Consider the following 14,048-nt stretch of genomic DNA (forward strand, 5'->3'; position numbering starts at 1 on the left):
TGACAACAGTGTGAATAACATTCTTTGGAAAACACTGAAATTGTTTCCAAAGTCAACAGTTTAAGTGTTTGACAGAGCAAAAAACAAAACACAACAAAAACAACAACATGAAATTATACTAGTTAAACCCAATTTTATGTGCCCATCCCCTCTTTCATGAAATTCTATTTTTTATTCCGTTAATGTAAGCCATAGGCCCCAAACTACATAACTTTAGGTACGTTAGATAGACAAATGTTATAGTTGTACATATTTGATCAAATGTTGACATTCTAGTTAGTGTTCTTCAGAGTGAGATTGCATGATAAATATACACTGCTAGATTCTTAACTAGGATACAATCATTGGTTGACAAAAGGAAATTATGGATACAGGGAATGGTAAAATAAAAAGATCCAACACGTCAAGATCAAGGATTAACATTTTTAATAACAATTGATCAAATGCATTTTACATATAATCTTTGGTCAATCTTCTTAAAGGTATAAAAGTGAAACATGTCAATCTGACTTTATACTGCCATGTAAAACTGTAACTTCTGAGGTTTGACAGTGTACACTGTTGTACATGAATATGAAATGTAGTTTCATTTGTTCACATAAAGAGAACATGTTTTTATGTAACCAGTTGCAAATATGTGGTGTAGACTTGTTTTTGACAAGAGCTGAAAATTGAAAGAAGATAAGATATCCATGGACTGACGACATCAAGAATATTCTTCACAATCTGCTCCAACACCTGTGTCAAACTTGTTACTTGACATCATTTCCAGCAGAGTACTTGTGTTGATGTACAAGTGTATAATCTCTTAGTTGTATAGATCATAAGATCAAGATATTTCACAAGATCTGAGATTTGGACTCGTGGCTCAAGTCATGACTGGCTTCATACCTTGAACCCATGCCAGCAATTGAACATGGAACATCAGCATGACAAACACTTTAACCAATAAGCTATCCCACTGCCCTAAACCGTCAGCTAAAAGCACACCTGATCTGATCATTGATGATTTTTCAATGATTAACTGAAATTGGTTAACTTGCTAAGCGATTTTAGCAATTAAAGCAGTTGTAACTCAAACACACAAACACAAAATTAAGTAACTGTTGTTCAATGATCACTTTTTTTCCAAGTTTGACCTTGAACTGTCCCCTAGTTTCATGATAATTTACATGTAACAAGAGACCTATCTACAAGAGCAGACATGGTAGACCAGAATACTAAAACTTGTGACCAACAACAACAGGTGTAGGCTTAAAAAACAAGAGGCATGCTTGATCCTAGCCCACAGGTCATGGATTTATTGGGATGTACTCATCCAGATGCCTACCATATAGCGAGGCAGTTAACTGTCAAAAAGAAATGAGTTCTCATAATCTGCATGTCTGACTGTCCAGTTTTAATCAAAACATTTTTGGCATTATATTTTATCACCCAAATTAAGTAAACCTTCACTTCACAGGTCATAAAAAAAGATAAAAAATTATGAATTATTTGTGTATCTGGCAATGATAGTTGCAAGGTTTAATTACAAGTGATGTCTTTTGGGGGCAAGGTAAGGTACATGACATATTTAGCTTAATCATTTTGGCAGAAGTTGGTTCATAATATCGGAATGACTGTAGATCTTCCTGATTTCGTAATGGGTGGCATCCCCAAGTATCATGCACTTGTTTGAGCGCTATGAGAATAGGCTGGCACTGTCTATATTCTGGTGCTCTCTGTCCACGTCAACATCAAGGTCATCAAAATCTCGATGCAAATTCTTTCTTGTAGATTTCCCATCTTTCTTCCTCAACTTTCCTGACTCCAAAAGCTTCTCAAAATCATCAGTACTCTCTTGGAGAAGTCTTTGAACTCTTCTCCCTGGAGACTTCCCAGGGGATTTCCCTGGTGATGCTTTCCTTTTCTTCCACTTCTTGTGCTCACTGAAACAGTCAATACTGTCATCAGCTAAAGTGCTCTCATTGAGCAAGTCTGATGTCAAATCTGCATCTTTTTCAGAAGTTGATGATTCTGGAGAAAACAGGTCACATGAGTTTTCATTTTTCTTGGCTTTGGGTGGTGCAGGTTTCCTCCGTGATGTGGAAGTGGTGAATAGATCATCAAGTATGGAAACAACTAACTGGTCTTCATCTTCTTTAGCATCTGGCATTAACTGTTTCTTGTCTTTTTCCCTACCACAGTTACCAATTTGAAACAGCAACTCATCTACATTTGATCCTTCGTCTCTTGTAAAAGGCACTTTGACTTCATCGACATTGACAGTCTCAGAAAATGTCAACTCTGTGTTTACCAGCTTTTGATCTCTTTCCTTTGAGCGTTTATTCAGTTTTTGTGGAATACTTTCAAACAGTGAGTCCAAATCAGACTCAACAACAGTCCTAGTTGCCAGACTCTGTCCTTGAGACTTTGTCCGTCTCCCACGAGGAGTTCTCATCCGAGTGGTCACTCCTCTCAGAGATATTGCCTTGCCTACTTCCATGCTGGACAGGTCACTTTCATCGTGGTCAAGTCGGCTTGGACCAGGTTTGGGTTGTGGAATGGACTGAGATTCACTGTCTTCAAAGTCCATAAAAGTGAGACCTTGTTTTGATTTCCTTGGTCGGCTCCTAGACTGAGTTTTAGAGACAGCTTTCCTCTCTTTGCCTAAAATGATTAAACAAAACTCAAGATTTCAATATGAAGAGCCATCTTCAGTTCTTCATAAATAAATTTCAAATGCCTAAGTTAAACTCCTCAGAAAAAAATTAAAAACAAAAGTTATATTATGGTTTGCTTATTAACAAACTTGTATCTCAAATGATACAACAAAATGTTTAAACTGAATGTCCATTTTTACTACCTTTGTACCCAACACCTGTTATCCATGTCCATGAAATAGGGCTCAAGAGTTATTTCACTGTGGTAGGGCTCAAGAGTTATTTCACTGTGGCCCTGACAAAAACTACTTGAATACGCATACCAAACAATCTGATAATGCATACAGTGAAGTTGACAAAGCTTTATTAAAGTTGAAAGGAAAAGCTAACATCATCAACTTGCACTGTAAAGATAGAGTTTTATTTCTGAATTAACAAATGGTCCAGATATTCTTGTGGGTATGTGGATCCTGTATAGGACCAACCAGACCTGTACCTGGGTTATATATCCCAGCCCAAGGATCGACCTTTGCAACAAAACAAACCTTTTTTGATACTGCTGGCCTTCTTGACACTACTGCTGAGCACCGAACTGTCATCAGTCTTGGGGATGGTCAATGCCGTATTGACCACCTCCTCCAGGTGAGGGTGCTCCTGGGTATAGAACTCTCTCAGCATCTGTAGTCGTGATGCTGCATTCCCACTGAGGATTGTCTCTGCAAGAGCCAGCTGGTCTGCTGAGTCACTGGCTGCCATCTTGGCAAAATGTTGTCTAGCAAACAGAAGATATGTATTCGATACATTTGAGTTAACCTATTGCCCATTTGAGCAGTGAAGCCAAGAGTGAGTGAGTGAGTTTAGTTTTACACCGCTTTTAGCAATATTCCAGCAATATCACGGCGGGGCGACACCAGAAATGGGCTTCACACATTGTACCCATGTGGGGAATCGAACCCGGGTCTTTGGCGTGACGAGCGAACCACTAGGTTACCTCATCGCCCGTGAAGGCAAGAATCATAGACTTGAGGTCCAATAATTCCAGAACCTATGTTATATGTGAAAAACAAGGGAATCATTCCCACTTTGATACATTATATATTATATAGTTGCTTTACTGAAAGGCAATGGAGGTGGTGTAATAAAATATAATATATGTTAAATATTTTATACAAAATTCTTAACACAGTGAATGGTCTTCCTCATTAGTACAGTGTCAATAATCATGCAGTTAACGAGTGCCTGGTGATAAATACTGTATACCGGGAAATTTTCGAGGTATCTAATTTTCGAGGTTAGAAACGCAACCTCGAAAATATATCCATGAATTTTTTCGAACTTCAAACCTTTGGGTTAGATTTCCTATTGATAAGCATTTCAACAGCTGGCAACCAATGACTTTCTGACATGCACATTAACTCTGTAATGCCTGTCTACAACTAATTTAACGTTCAGTGACCCTGAACGGCCTGAATAAACAAACAACAGAAGTGCGGTGTCAAGACTATTTAATTGTTGGTCATGTATTACATGCATTAAAAAAAATTAGGTAATTCAATCAGCGTCTTGCATGTGAAGTCAAACCAACTGTCAATACACTTGATGTCAGTCTCTAGTTTCAGCAGAGACCCATGCATACATGCTTATAGTTAGTTGTTAAGAAAACAATATTGTCTGAGAAAAAATAGCGTCATGTTTGAACTCTGCCGACAGAGTGTTTCATGGGTCATTTATCACAACAAAGAATCAAACGTTTGTTTTCATTACTATTATTGCTGCCATGGACTGGTATACAGGTAGTTATAACAGTCCGACGGCAGTTATCACTGGCTACTAGGAGTTTTACCAACAGCTCAGTGAGTATTGGTCCGGTAAGTGATGTTTCTGGCCACTTTTTTCTAACCTCGAAATTAAAATTGTCTAAAATATTTATATATTTTAGGTCCCCAAACCTCGAAATTTAAATCACCTCGAAAACTCTGGGGGTCTCAAACCTCGAAATTTTAGTACTTTAAAAATTTCTCGGTATACGTTAATAAACGCACTAACCTGATATATTGGTCATCTGAGAAGAATTTAGACATACCTTTCCTAGAAAAAGATATTATCAGTGTATATTTTATCATTTTCCCCTTCTAACAATTTTATATTTTCATCCTAAAAATCTGAAATCATAGAAATGTCAAAAATAAAAAATAGCTGCCCTTATTTAATAAAGTTTACAACATATCTAGAAGTCCTATGAAGCTTCTCACCTTCTGATGGCTGCTGGTGTCTGGCCAATCAGGACCCTACAAGACCCATGTTCTACTGCCCTTGGGGTATTGTGATCAGGCCCAGGTTTCCTTCCGCGGCCTCGCCCTCTGCTTCCACCCTTCTTCAGTTGGGGAGGGGTAGGGATCTCCTCCTCACTGGACTAGAGCAGCAATGGACAAATATAAAACACAGTTATCACTTAATACAATGCATGGTTAAAGTGTGCTGAACAACTACTTAACGTTTACAGAAAGACATGAGTTTCTTTGCCAAAAATCTGTAATGGTTCCACATCAATATAGTCTGTGAATACACAATGCCATTTAGAAAGTGGTCAAATGTAACATGTTATATTTGGGATTCCACTTTCTCAGTAAAGTACAGATTTTAGTACTGTTTTGGATTGAGTCTCATCCGGGATTTGAACCCACACGCCAGAGTCCGGCACCTAATCGCCAGCACACAAAGTCAACTGCCTAACCCACTCAGCCACCATGATAAATATTAATCATGATCGTAACTGCATTTCATGAATGAGGTCACTAATTGTGTACAGTTTTATGTGCTAATGGATTAAATAAGTAGTAAGTGAGTTATTACTTTTAACATATACATGTTTAAGAAATACAGTTCGCTCTACCACCATGTATAGAGTAATAAAGCACACTTTCACCCTGAACTATTATAGTTAAAGCACGAGGACGCTTGCTTCTTTTCTAAGATGCCAACTATAAGACTTTCTAAGGATAATTACGATTAATCTAAGGCAGAAAACAAATGATGGTGTCGGTGACCTAAATTAAGAATCCTCGCACAGGGCTAACTGGCGCGCTGTTCTATTGACAGGTCTGCCCCCCTATGTTAAGACGAACATTACCAGAAAAACAAAAGATAAACTGCTTGATGACGGTTTACGTTCGGGTTAAATATCTTCTCTAAATTATATTAATTGCATCTGTGCTTAACGTAAACCATATGGGGCAATATGAACGTCGCATTTCTACTACCAACGTAAGTTTAGATCAGTACATTCAGATGAAGCTGATGATTGCATTGTGGGAATGTAAACATTGTGAACGTTACGGTGTCGCTGTAAAATTGTGAGTCGAACTGAGACATTTTATCCGTCGGAAAACATGAACGTAATGTTTCCACCAGTGATGTTAGCTCAGTGAAGCAACTGCAAAATAGAAACGGGATGCAACGGAGTAGTTTACTGTAGGAGGCTGTACGAGGTGATGACAACTGACAATGACGTCAGTTACATTGTGACGTAATACAAAAGTGTTCGATTACGAGGGGGCATACTAGAATGGCGCAGTGACGCCCATACATTGTGACGTAATGCAAAAAGTGCACATTATCGTCTGATAAAGTACTGTCGGCACCTTTGATCTTTCACCGAAGCATCTTAGAAATAAGAATAGAATGTGCTTTTTCCATTTATAGTTTTGAAAAAAGGTGCACACACTATCGTAAATTCTTCATAAATAAAAAAATATACTGGAGTCAGTTATGAAATATATTCACTATGTTTAACTGACCAGATGTAATGGAAGTTCAAATGTAAAAAAATAACTTGAATATCAGATGAGGTTTCTGTAGGTTATTCATAGTGACATTATTTCTGGTACCAAAAAAGCTTCAGCATCATAAATCTTGTGTTTTAGGGATGTGAAGAGGGAAAAACAGACGAATGAATTAAACAAAAACATAAAAACTTGTAGAAAAATATTTACATCAGAGTAAGGATCAACCTCCATGGCTGGAGCTTGTGAGTTCTGGTGCAGCTCGTACACATCTTTTATGGCATGCCGTGACATGTGGTTCTCTGCCCGAGATGCACCGACCACCTTGGGGTTTTCATGGACGTGCATCACACCACATTTCTCTGAGGACAGATACAGTGATAAACACAATCAACCGACATAATGAAGTTTTGCATTTATTGTCGACCTGTAACCCTCAATCTTCGCAAATACTGACTATTTTAAAATAACTTTTAAAATCTTAAAATTTTTGAACATCAATTTCTTGTTGAGGGCAAATCTGACTTAACTTCATACATGAAAGAAAAAAATTGATTGTAAGTAAAGATTGGAATGGTGATTATTTCATTTGTTATTAAGATAATGAAGAAACTTTATGAAATTGTCAACCTATTTGAAACCTCACATTGTGTGTATAATTCGATCAAAATATAAATGAGCAGTTACAACTTTTGGTAAGTTAGCTCTACATAGAAAACAATATGTTTATGTCCTAAATAAACACAGGTTGTAAGAATCAGACTTCAACATACAGTGTACTCTGCCAATACCGGCATCACTCGGGACCAAATAAAAATGCCGGTTTTGACAGTGCCGGTTTAGGTTTTGGCTTGCCAAAAAAACAGGCAATCAGTCAATCCGTCAGTCAAATCTGGAAGGCAGGACTTAAATGTTGCTACATCATCGGCATTCACACTGGCACTCTCGCCACTGACTTTTATGCTGTATCGTGTTTTCCATGATGTTAACCAGCCATCTGATGAACTTTTTGTTGAAGGGTCAACTCACATCTTGCACGTTTTACCAGCCGAGACATTTTGGCAATACTGACCATTACACTATTGACATTATACGATTTTACCTTAAATACCCTCTAAACAACTAAACTCTTGCTCGTTTTAAAGTCAAACTGCCCACTATTAATTACTCTATGTAAGTGACACGTACCACTCACTAATTAACAAGAAACTGATTGACACTTCCATTTCTGAATAATCTCGGGAGTAACCGCGAATTGTGTTGTTACATCATTTGGACCTAATTGCATCAAAGGGTAGCGCCGTCCTTCATGTGCCGGTTGTAATAGATTCGTTTTCATAACAACTTGTTCGTTGGGACTGAAAAACAATGCCGATATCCTGAGTAGACAGATGCTGATGTTTACAGATGTTTCTAAATGATAATTAAGTGCATTTCTGCCGGACTGAAACTTTGTGTCGATGTAGACAGAGTGCCGGTGTTTACAGAGGCCAATATTGCCAGAGTTCACTGTATACAGGGTATTACCAAACACTGAGTTGATTGATGTAAAGGACTGATTGACAGATGCATCAGGGGTAGACAACTCCTTTACTACTTCCCGTCTTATGGCAGTCTTCGTATTTCTCTGGTCTGATCTCTTTCTGTCAGACACCTGTGGTTTAGTTATACTTGGTGGTGAGGGAGGTGGCGATGCTATATCTAGACCTGAATCTGAAAGCAAGACATTATTGTCTGTAAGCAAGGTGTATTAATGCACCTAAAGACATTATTCTCTATTAAAAGATCTAGTTTGTGATATAATGCAAAAAAAGACCCTTTAAGGGCACTGATAAACAGTTTTTTAAATCATCTATTCTCTATTAAAATGATCTAATACTGCATTTGTTAAAACCATGATCCGGTTATTTCTTCAGTATGCTACCTGATTTGCAAATCCCAATTGCATAATCGATGCTCATGTTGTTGATCACTGGATGGTCTGGTCCAGACTCCATTATTTCCAGACTGGCCATTCAGCTGAAATATTGCTGAGTGCAGTGTAAAACTAAACTCACTCACTAAAGCTTTTTGGTGTTGTATCATTCCTGTTTTCACCATAACAAATTCAGCATTATGCTAATTTTATTCTTATATATATTGTAATAAAAATTCATGTCTAATCTTGGCTTCAAGTAAGAGATAATCAAGCTCTCAGCTTTCAAAGTGATTCCATCGAAGATACCAGCCTCATGCTGCATTTTATTAAGGTGACATACCTTTGTGCAGTCTGCTTCCAAGCTGCAGTATCAAGTATAACAGTAAATTCCAGCACAATTAACGTCAGTCATGTTTACAGTCGTCATCTTAGATATTCTGACATCACATTTGTGTATCATGTTACCCTAGGTCACCTATAAATAGAGCTGTCAAGGTTAGCGTCAGTGCGGCAATTTTGACTTTGACAAGCAAGGTAGGGTTCCAGGGTTACGTCACAGCTAAGTTCTCATTTTCACATTATAAGACATTTTTATTGTATAACTTTTAATTAACTATGCTATTATTAACACTTGGTCTGCTCTCTTAGTATCTAGTTGTGGATAAGTGATTTTTAGGGGGTTATTTTCAACTTTGTTGACATCCGGATTTCGTCTGACAGTTAAGAGAATCCGACAGTCGATCTGCATTCATTCCAACAGAATCGGAATATTCCCGGATCGTATGATTCAAGTTTACAGAGTACAGATACAGTTATCAATCACAAGTTGCAGGGATTTATCGTCAGTGCGAACTATTACTGTTATGCTATTCAATGCTTTGACAGTCGGGGATTGCATTCGCGATCCAGGGGGTCCAGGGTCATTCCGACCTGCTTTGTTTAATTTATCAAGTTACAGTCTCTGCTAAGGGTTTCTTCCTCGTGAGATTAGTGGAATCTTTTGAAGCCGAGATATACGTACTTCACTGCAAGTAAAAATTAGGATTTGTTTTTCTTTCTTACTTGTATCACATTTTGACAGCTGTCGGAGGCGCGGCCTCCTTGGTATTCATTTTGGGTCACGTGACTTCCGGAATGTATTGTTTACATTATCTTGATCCAGTTCTGGTTGCTGCAAGTTCGTACGCTTTTAAAGTTTCGAAGTTTATTGTACAGTTAATTTGTGTTAACAACCCAGGGATCTCTATCACGAGTGGATACAGTACTGCAAGACTACTGCAAGACTACGACAGCCACGAAGACACAGGTTGACGAGCAAGGTATCCAGTCAAGATGACAGTCAGTATCGCTTCATAAATAAACTCGTTATTGGAACTTTATCTACTTGTTGTGTGATCCTTCTGCATTTCGCCAGTTTCGACATTCACTACCTGTCAGGTCCTTGTGATATATTTTCACTAAACCTCTTCTCCGAGCTCCGGTATCTATTTTGTCACATTTTGTGACTGGTGGCAGCATCCATTTTATTTTTGTAGTTTGTCTACTAGTACTTCTCGACTAGTCCTTGGCCGTTCCGTTCCAATATTATGATGTTGCATTGCAAAAGTTATTTGTGATGGTGTACCATAATGTCCATATCGAGTATAAGATGTCTAAAACTCTCAACATACAATACACTCTCCTACCCAGAGTTCCATGCGGCAAGCCAGCTTAGTACCTCTGTCACAGGCCAGAAAGATGTGACGATTCGTCACATCTTGCACCGTCCATTCAATATAATCTACATATTCCTTAACTCTACATATTCCTTACACATCTAATTAAACATCTTTGTTAGAATGGTTTAGTTTCACTGAGAACATATCCTAAAACATGTAACACTATTTCGATTTGCGTAGCGATCCTTTGTTTACATAGGTTGTACGGCTCCACGTGCTGTCATCGAAGCCAACAGAGAGCAAACGATGCAACCAGTTTGATATCTAAATATGTACTGTAATAAAAGTTATTGTCGCAGTTATGGAAGAATATATATGTAACAATGTAAAACATTGTGAAGAGCGTGCCGAAAAGCTTGCGTAAGCCCAGTCTCTTTCTTATTATGAATATGCACTTTTGTTTACACACAAGAGAAAAAGTCCGGTCACATGATATGCAAATTAGACTGTGGCAGTGATTTTATGCGCCGGAATGTGCATACAATACTTCTGGATAAATGTGCTGGTACCAAATGAAATTCCAAGGACATAAATGAAACTTGCAGATCTCCAAAATGAAGAGTTATACCTCAAATGCAATATCATTTCTTCCCATCAAATCAGACAGCTGGGTAGTTGAATCAAGAAGATGGTAAATGTTGTATCACATCCTACCATTGTCTGTGCCCAGCAGATGTCTCAGTGCATCTTCAGACTCCTCATCATCCGATTCCAGGTTAGTGTTATCAGACAAATCTTCATCCTCAATTGTTTCCTCTGTGACAACTGATGGTGGCACTATGTACTTCGACATCTGGAACCCACGTAAAGCTGTCTCCGTTTTCTGGTTTCTCTGGAATCGTAACATGAAACCACAAGTAAGAGTGAGTATGTTTTAATGTCAATATACCTGCCATATTTTTAGAGCAGGGAACACCTAAACTGGGCCTAACATATGAGTTAAGGTGAAATGGGGTTTAACGTCGTACTAAGAATGGCGATACTATGTGTGGCTGCTTGTACTAGCCCAGACTTAAGCTGGTTTTATAGTGATAGCTCACTGAGATGCCATGCCGCAGTTAGGCATGAATACCCCTTTCAGACACAGTATACTGACTCCAAGCCAACCAGTTCTTGTTGTACCCATTAATGCCGAGCACCAGGCAGGGACCAACAAATACCATATTTTAACGTCTTTTGGCATGACGCGGCCGTGAATCGAACCCGGAGCTTCTGCTTTCGGGACGGAGCCTAACCATTGATGGTCATGTGGAAAATCAATCAGTGGTCTTTGACATGGATAAATTCATTATGGATGGTGATCGAGGGGCATGAAATTCTGGCACACTCAAAAGAGGGGGATCTTGTCAAAATTTATCACAACTATATGGTGGAGTGTCATGCAAACATGACACAGTTATATTAGAGAGGAAGGAAGGGCCATGAGAACATGCTGCAAGCATGGAGTGGGGTTGGGAAATAAAAAGATGTTACATAAAATGGAGTGAGGGGGCAGAATATGTTACAGTGCAACTCCACCTTCCCTCATTAATAGATTACCAGTCCCTAAATATAGTCATTAAGATTAAGCTCAAAATGACATTCAATTAGCCATTTAATGAGCATGTGGAATGAGATACTTGGGACTTATCGTGGAAACCGAAATGGTTGCTCACTCCAAGCATCCTCCATGTACCTGTAGAATGTCCATAGTTAGACAAGAGTCCCCTGTGCGGATCTGGAACATATTCTTCACCCCAAATAGCTCCCCCTTGTGGAAGCGGTCACCTTGGATACCGTGGAACAAACGCGTCGCATTCTCACTTGCAACAGCAACATTTCCTAGTTGCTGTGGGAAGGAATGATAAATTCAATCCAAATATACAAAATTAATTGAACCTTACCTGGAGGTGCAGTTTGATTACAATTCTGTTGTGTTCATGTTTGTTCGTTATAATACCATAGTCAAAGAAATATTCAACCAATATAATTATGATTTGTCAGTAATGGAGTCTGGACCAGAGAATCCAGTGATGAACATCATGAGCACTGATCTATGCAATGGACATGATGACATGCATAGACCAAGTCAGTCAGTCTGACCACCCGATCCCCGAGTAGTCTCTCATGACAAGCATTGGTTAGCTGTGTACAGCATGAAGATCACATGAGATGTGCGAGAGGTAAACGCTGGAAAGTTGTACTATAGAAAACATATTTTATGTATGATCATACAAAGTACATCAATTCCATTTTAGGCAATATTGCATAAATTCAAAACAATAAATGAAATAATAAGGTGCATGTTTTAACAAATCAGTTTTATGTTAACACAACGCAAACACATGATTAAATTGACGTCAGATCGTACAAATTTTTTTTATCTGAGTGAGTGAAAAGGTTTTAAGGCGTGGAACAATGTTTCAGTTCTATTTGTTTGTTTGTTGTTTAACGCAGCACTCAGCTATATTTCAGCTATATCAGTTATATCAGTTATATCAGTTATATGAGTCAGCTTGATGATCGAGGAAAGCTGAAAGAGATTCAGATCATTTCAACACTTCAAGCACAGACACTGCTTCAAACGGCTTGGCCTTGTGGGCAACCCTTACACTGGCTACAGTCCTGCATTGCACTGTTGGTGGGTTGGTTTATTGTTTAACAACAGATTCAGCAATATTCCAGCTATATGGAGGCGGTCTGTAAATAATCCAGTCTGGACCAGACAATCCAGTGCATGAGCAATGATGTACACAATTGGGATACAATGACATGTGTCAACCAAGTCAGTGAGCCTGACCACCTGATCCTGTTAGTTGCCTCTTACGACAAGCATGGGTTACTGAAGACCAATTTTAACCCAGATCTTGAAGGGTCTTGCACTGTTGGATTGTTTTAGCTAATGTTATAACGATATCACTAAAAAGTTGAAACTGACAGGAAAACTCAATCAGAATAATAAATATTTCATTTATTATCATATTGATGCCGAAAGAGGTTTGTTTTTGTTGTCGCACTCAAAATATTTCAGCTGTAAGACAGCAGCCCGTAAATAATTAACTATGTACAATCCAGAGGTTGTACGATCCACCCCATCGATAAGAGATGACCAGCAATCAGCAGAGCTAGATCACCCAATCCATCTATTGGTGTTGACCTACTGTTACCAAGAATACCTATGAACCACTTAAACAACATACCTGTTTGTATATTTGACGTAGGTAAATATTTTCTTCTATTGTCCCTACAGAGATGAGGCGATACACATTCACATTCTTTCTCTGACCAATTCTGTATGCTCTGAAATAGGAAGCAAAAAACATTATCAATAAATGTTTGGTTTGTTGTTTAACACCACACTCAGCAATGCTTCAGCTATATGATGTCAGTCTTTAATTAATCATATTCGATCTTTGTTTGAAGCCATAAAGTTTGTATCTTGTCTTCAGAACAAATCTCCATGGACAAGAAAGGACTCAAGGGAGACCACTCACCTGTCTTGAGCTTGGAGGTCATGACTTGGATTCCAGTTGGGGTCAAAGATCACGACCTTGTTGGCACCAGTCAAGTTCAATCCTAAGCCACCAGCTCTGAAAGTATGCATAAATCATAGAAAGATAAATAACCTAGAAAGATGAATAAGAGTATGATAAAACAGACGAAAAATGTATAATGTACATACATTCAATAACTAAAACTAAATTGTACTTTCCTATTGATCCACCAAGCAGCAGTATGACATGGATATCCCTCTCAGTCACAGTGCACTGACTCCCAGGTGTCCATGGTTTATTTTCAACATGTTGACACGCACCATCTTTATATCTCTTGTTATGATGTGGCTGATGCTAGAACCACCAACCTTGCCTCTTTGTACAGGCTCTCAATCCATCATAAGACCAAGAATGTAGCCATTAACAGTAACTAGCTTAAACTAAAGGTGGACCAAATTCGTAAAACATTTTGTGTTACTAACATGATTTAATCAAAAAGACAGTAAGGCAGAGAT

The 14,048-nt window shown here is 38.4% G+C and overlaps 1 protein-coding gene across 1 annotated transcript in view; it reads right to left on the reverse strand.

Moving 5' to 3' along the window:
- Positions 1-409: 409 nt before the first annotated feature.
- LOC124277338 (DNA excision repair protein ERCC-6-like 2) overlaps positions 410-14,048 on the reverse strand; it is a 43,361-nt gene continuing 29,722 nt past the window's right edge. The window contains exons 20-28 of the mRNA XM_046712990.1: positions 13,534-13,629; positions 13,240-13,339; positions 11,736-11,888; positions 10,715-10,892; positions 7,952-8,137; positions 6,635-6,786; positions 4,895-5,055; positions 3,188-3,414; positions 410-2,649 (exon numbers count right to left, since the gene is read on the reverse strand). Coding sequence (XP_046568946.1) covers positions 1,682-2,649; positions 3,188-3,414; positions 4,895-5,055; positions 6,635-6,786; positions 7,952-8,137; positions 10,715-10,892; positions 11,736-11,888; positions 13,240-13,339; positions 13,534-13,629 — 2,221 coding nt within the window. The 3' untranslated portion in view covers positions 410-1,681. The remainder of the gene's footprint in view (positions 2,650-3,187; positions 3,415-4,894; positions 5,056-6,634; positions 6,787-7,951; positions 8,138-10,714; positions 10,893-11,735; positions 11,889-13,239; positions 13,340-13,533; positions 13,630-14,048) is intronic.

The sequence above is a fragment of the Haliotis rubra genome, unplaced genomic scaffold (assembly GCF_003918875.1).
Source record: "Haliotis rubra isolate DU_JTF1 unplaced genomic scaffold, ASM391887v1 Scf220, whole genome shotgun sequence".
Taxonomy (NCBI): Eukaryota; Metazoa; Mollusca; class Gastropoda; order Lepetellida; family Haliotidae; genus Haliotis; species Haliotis rubra.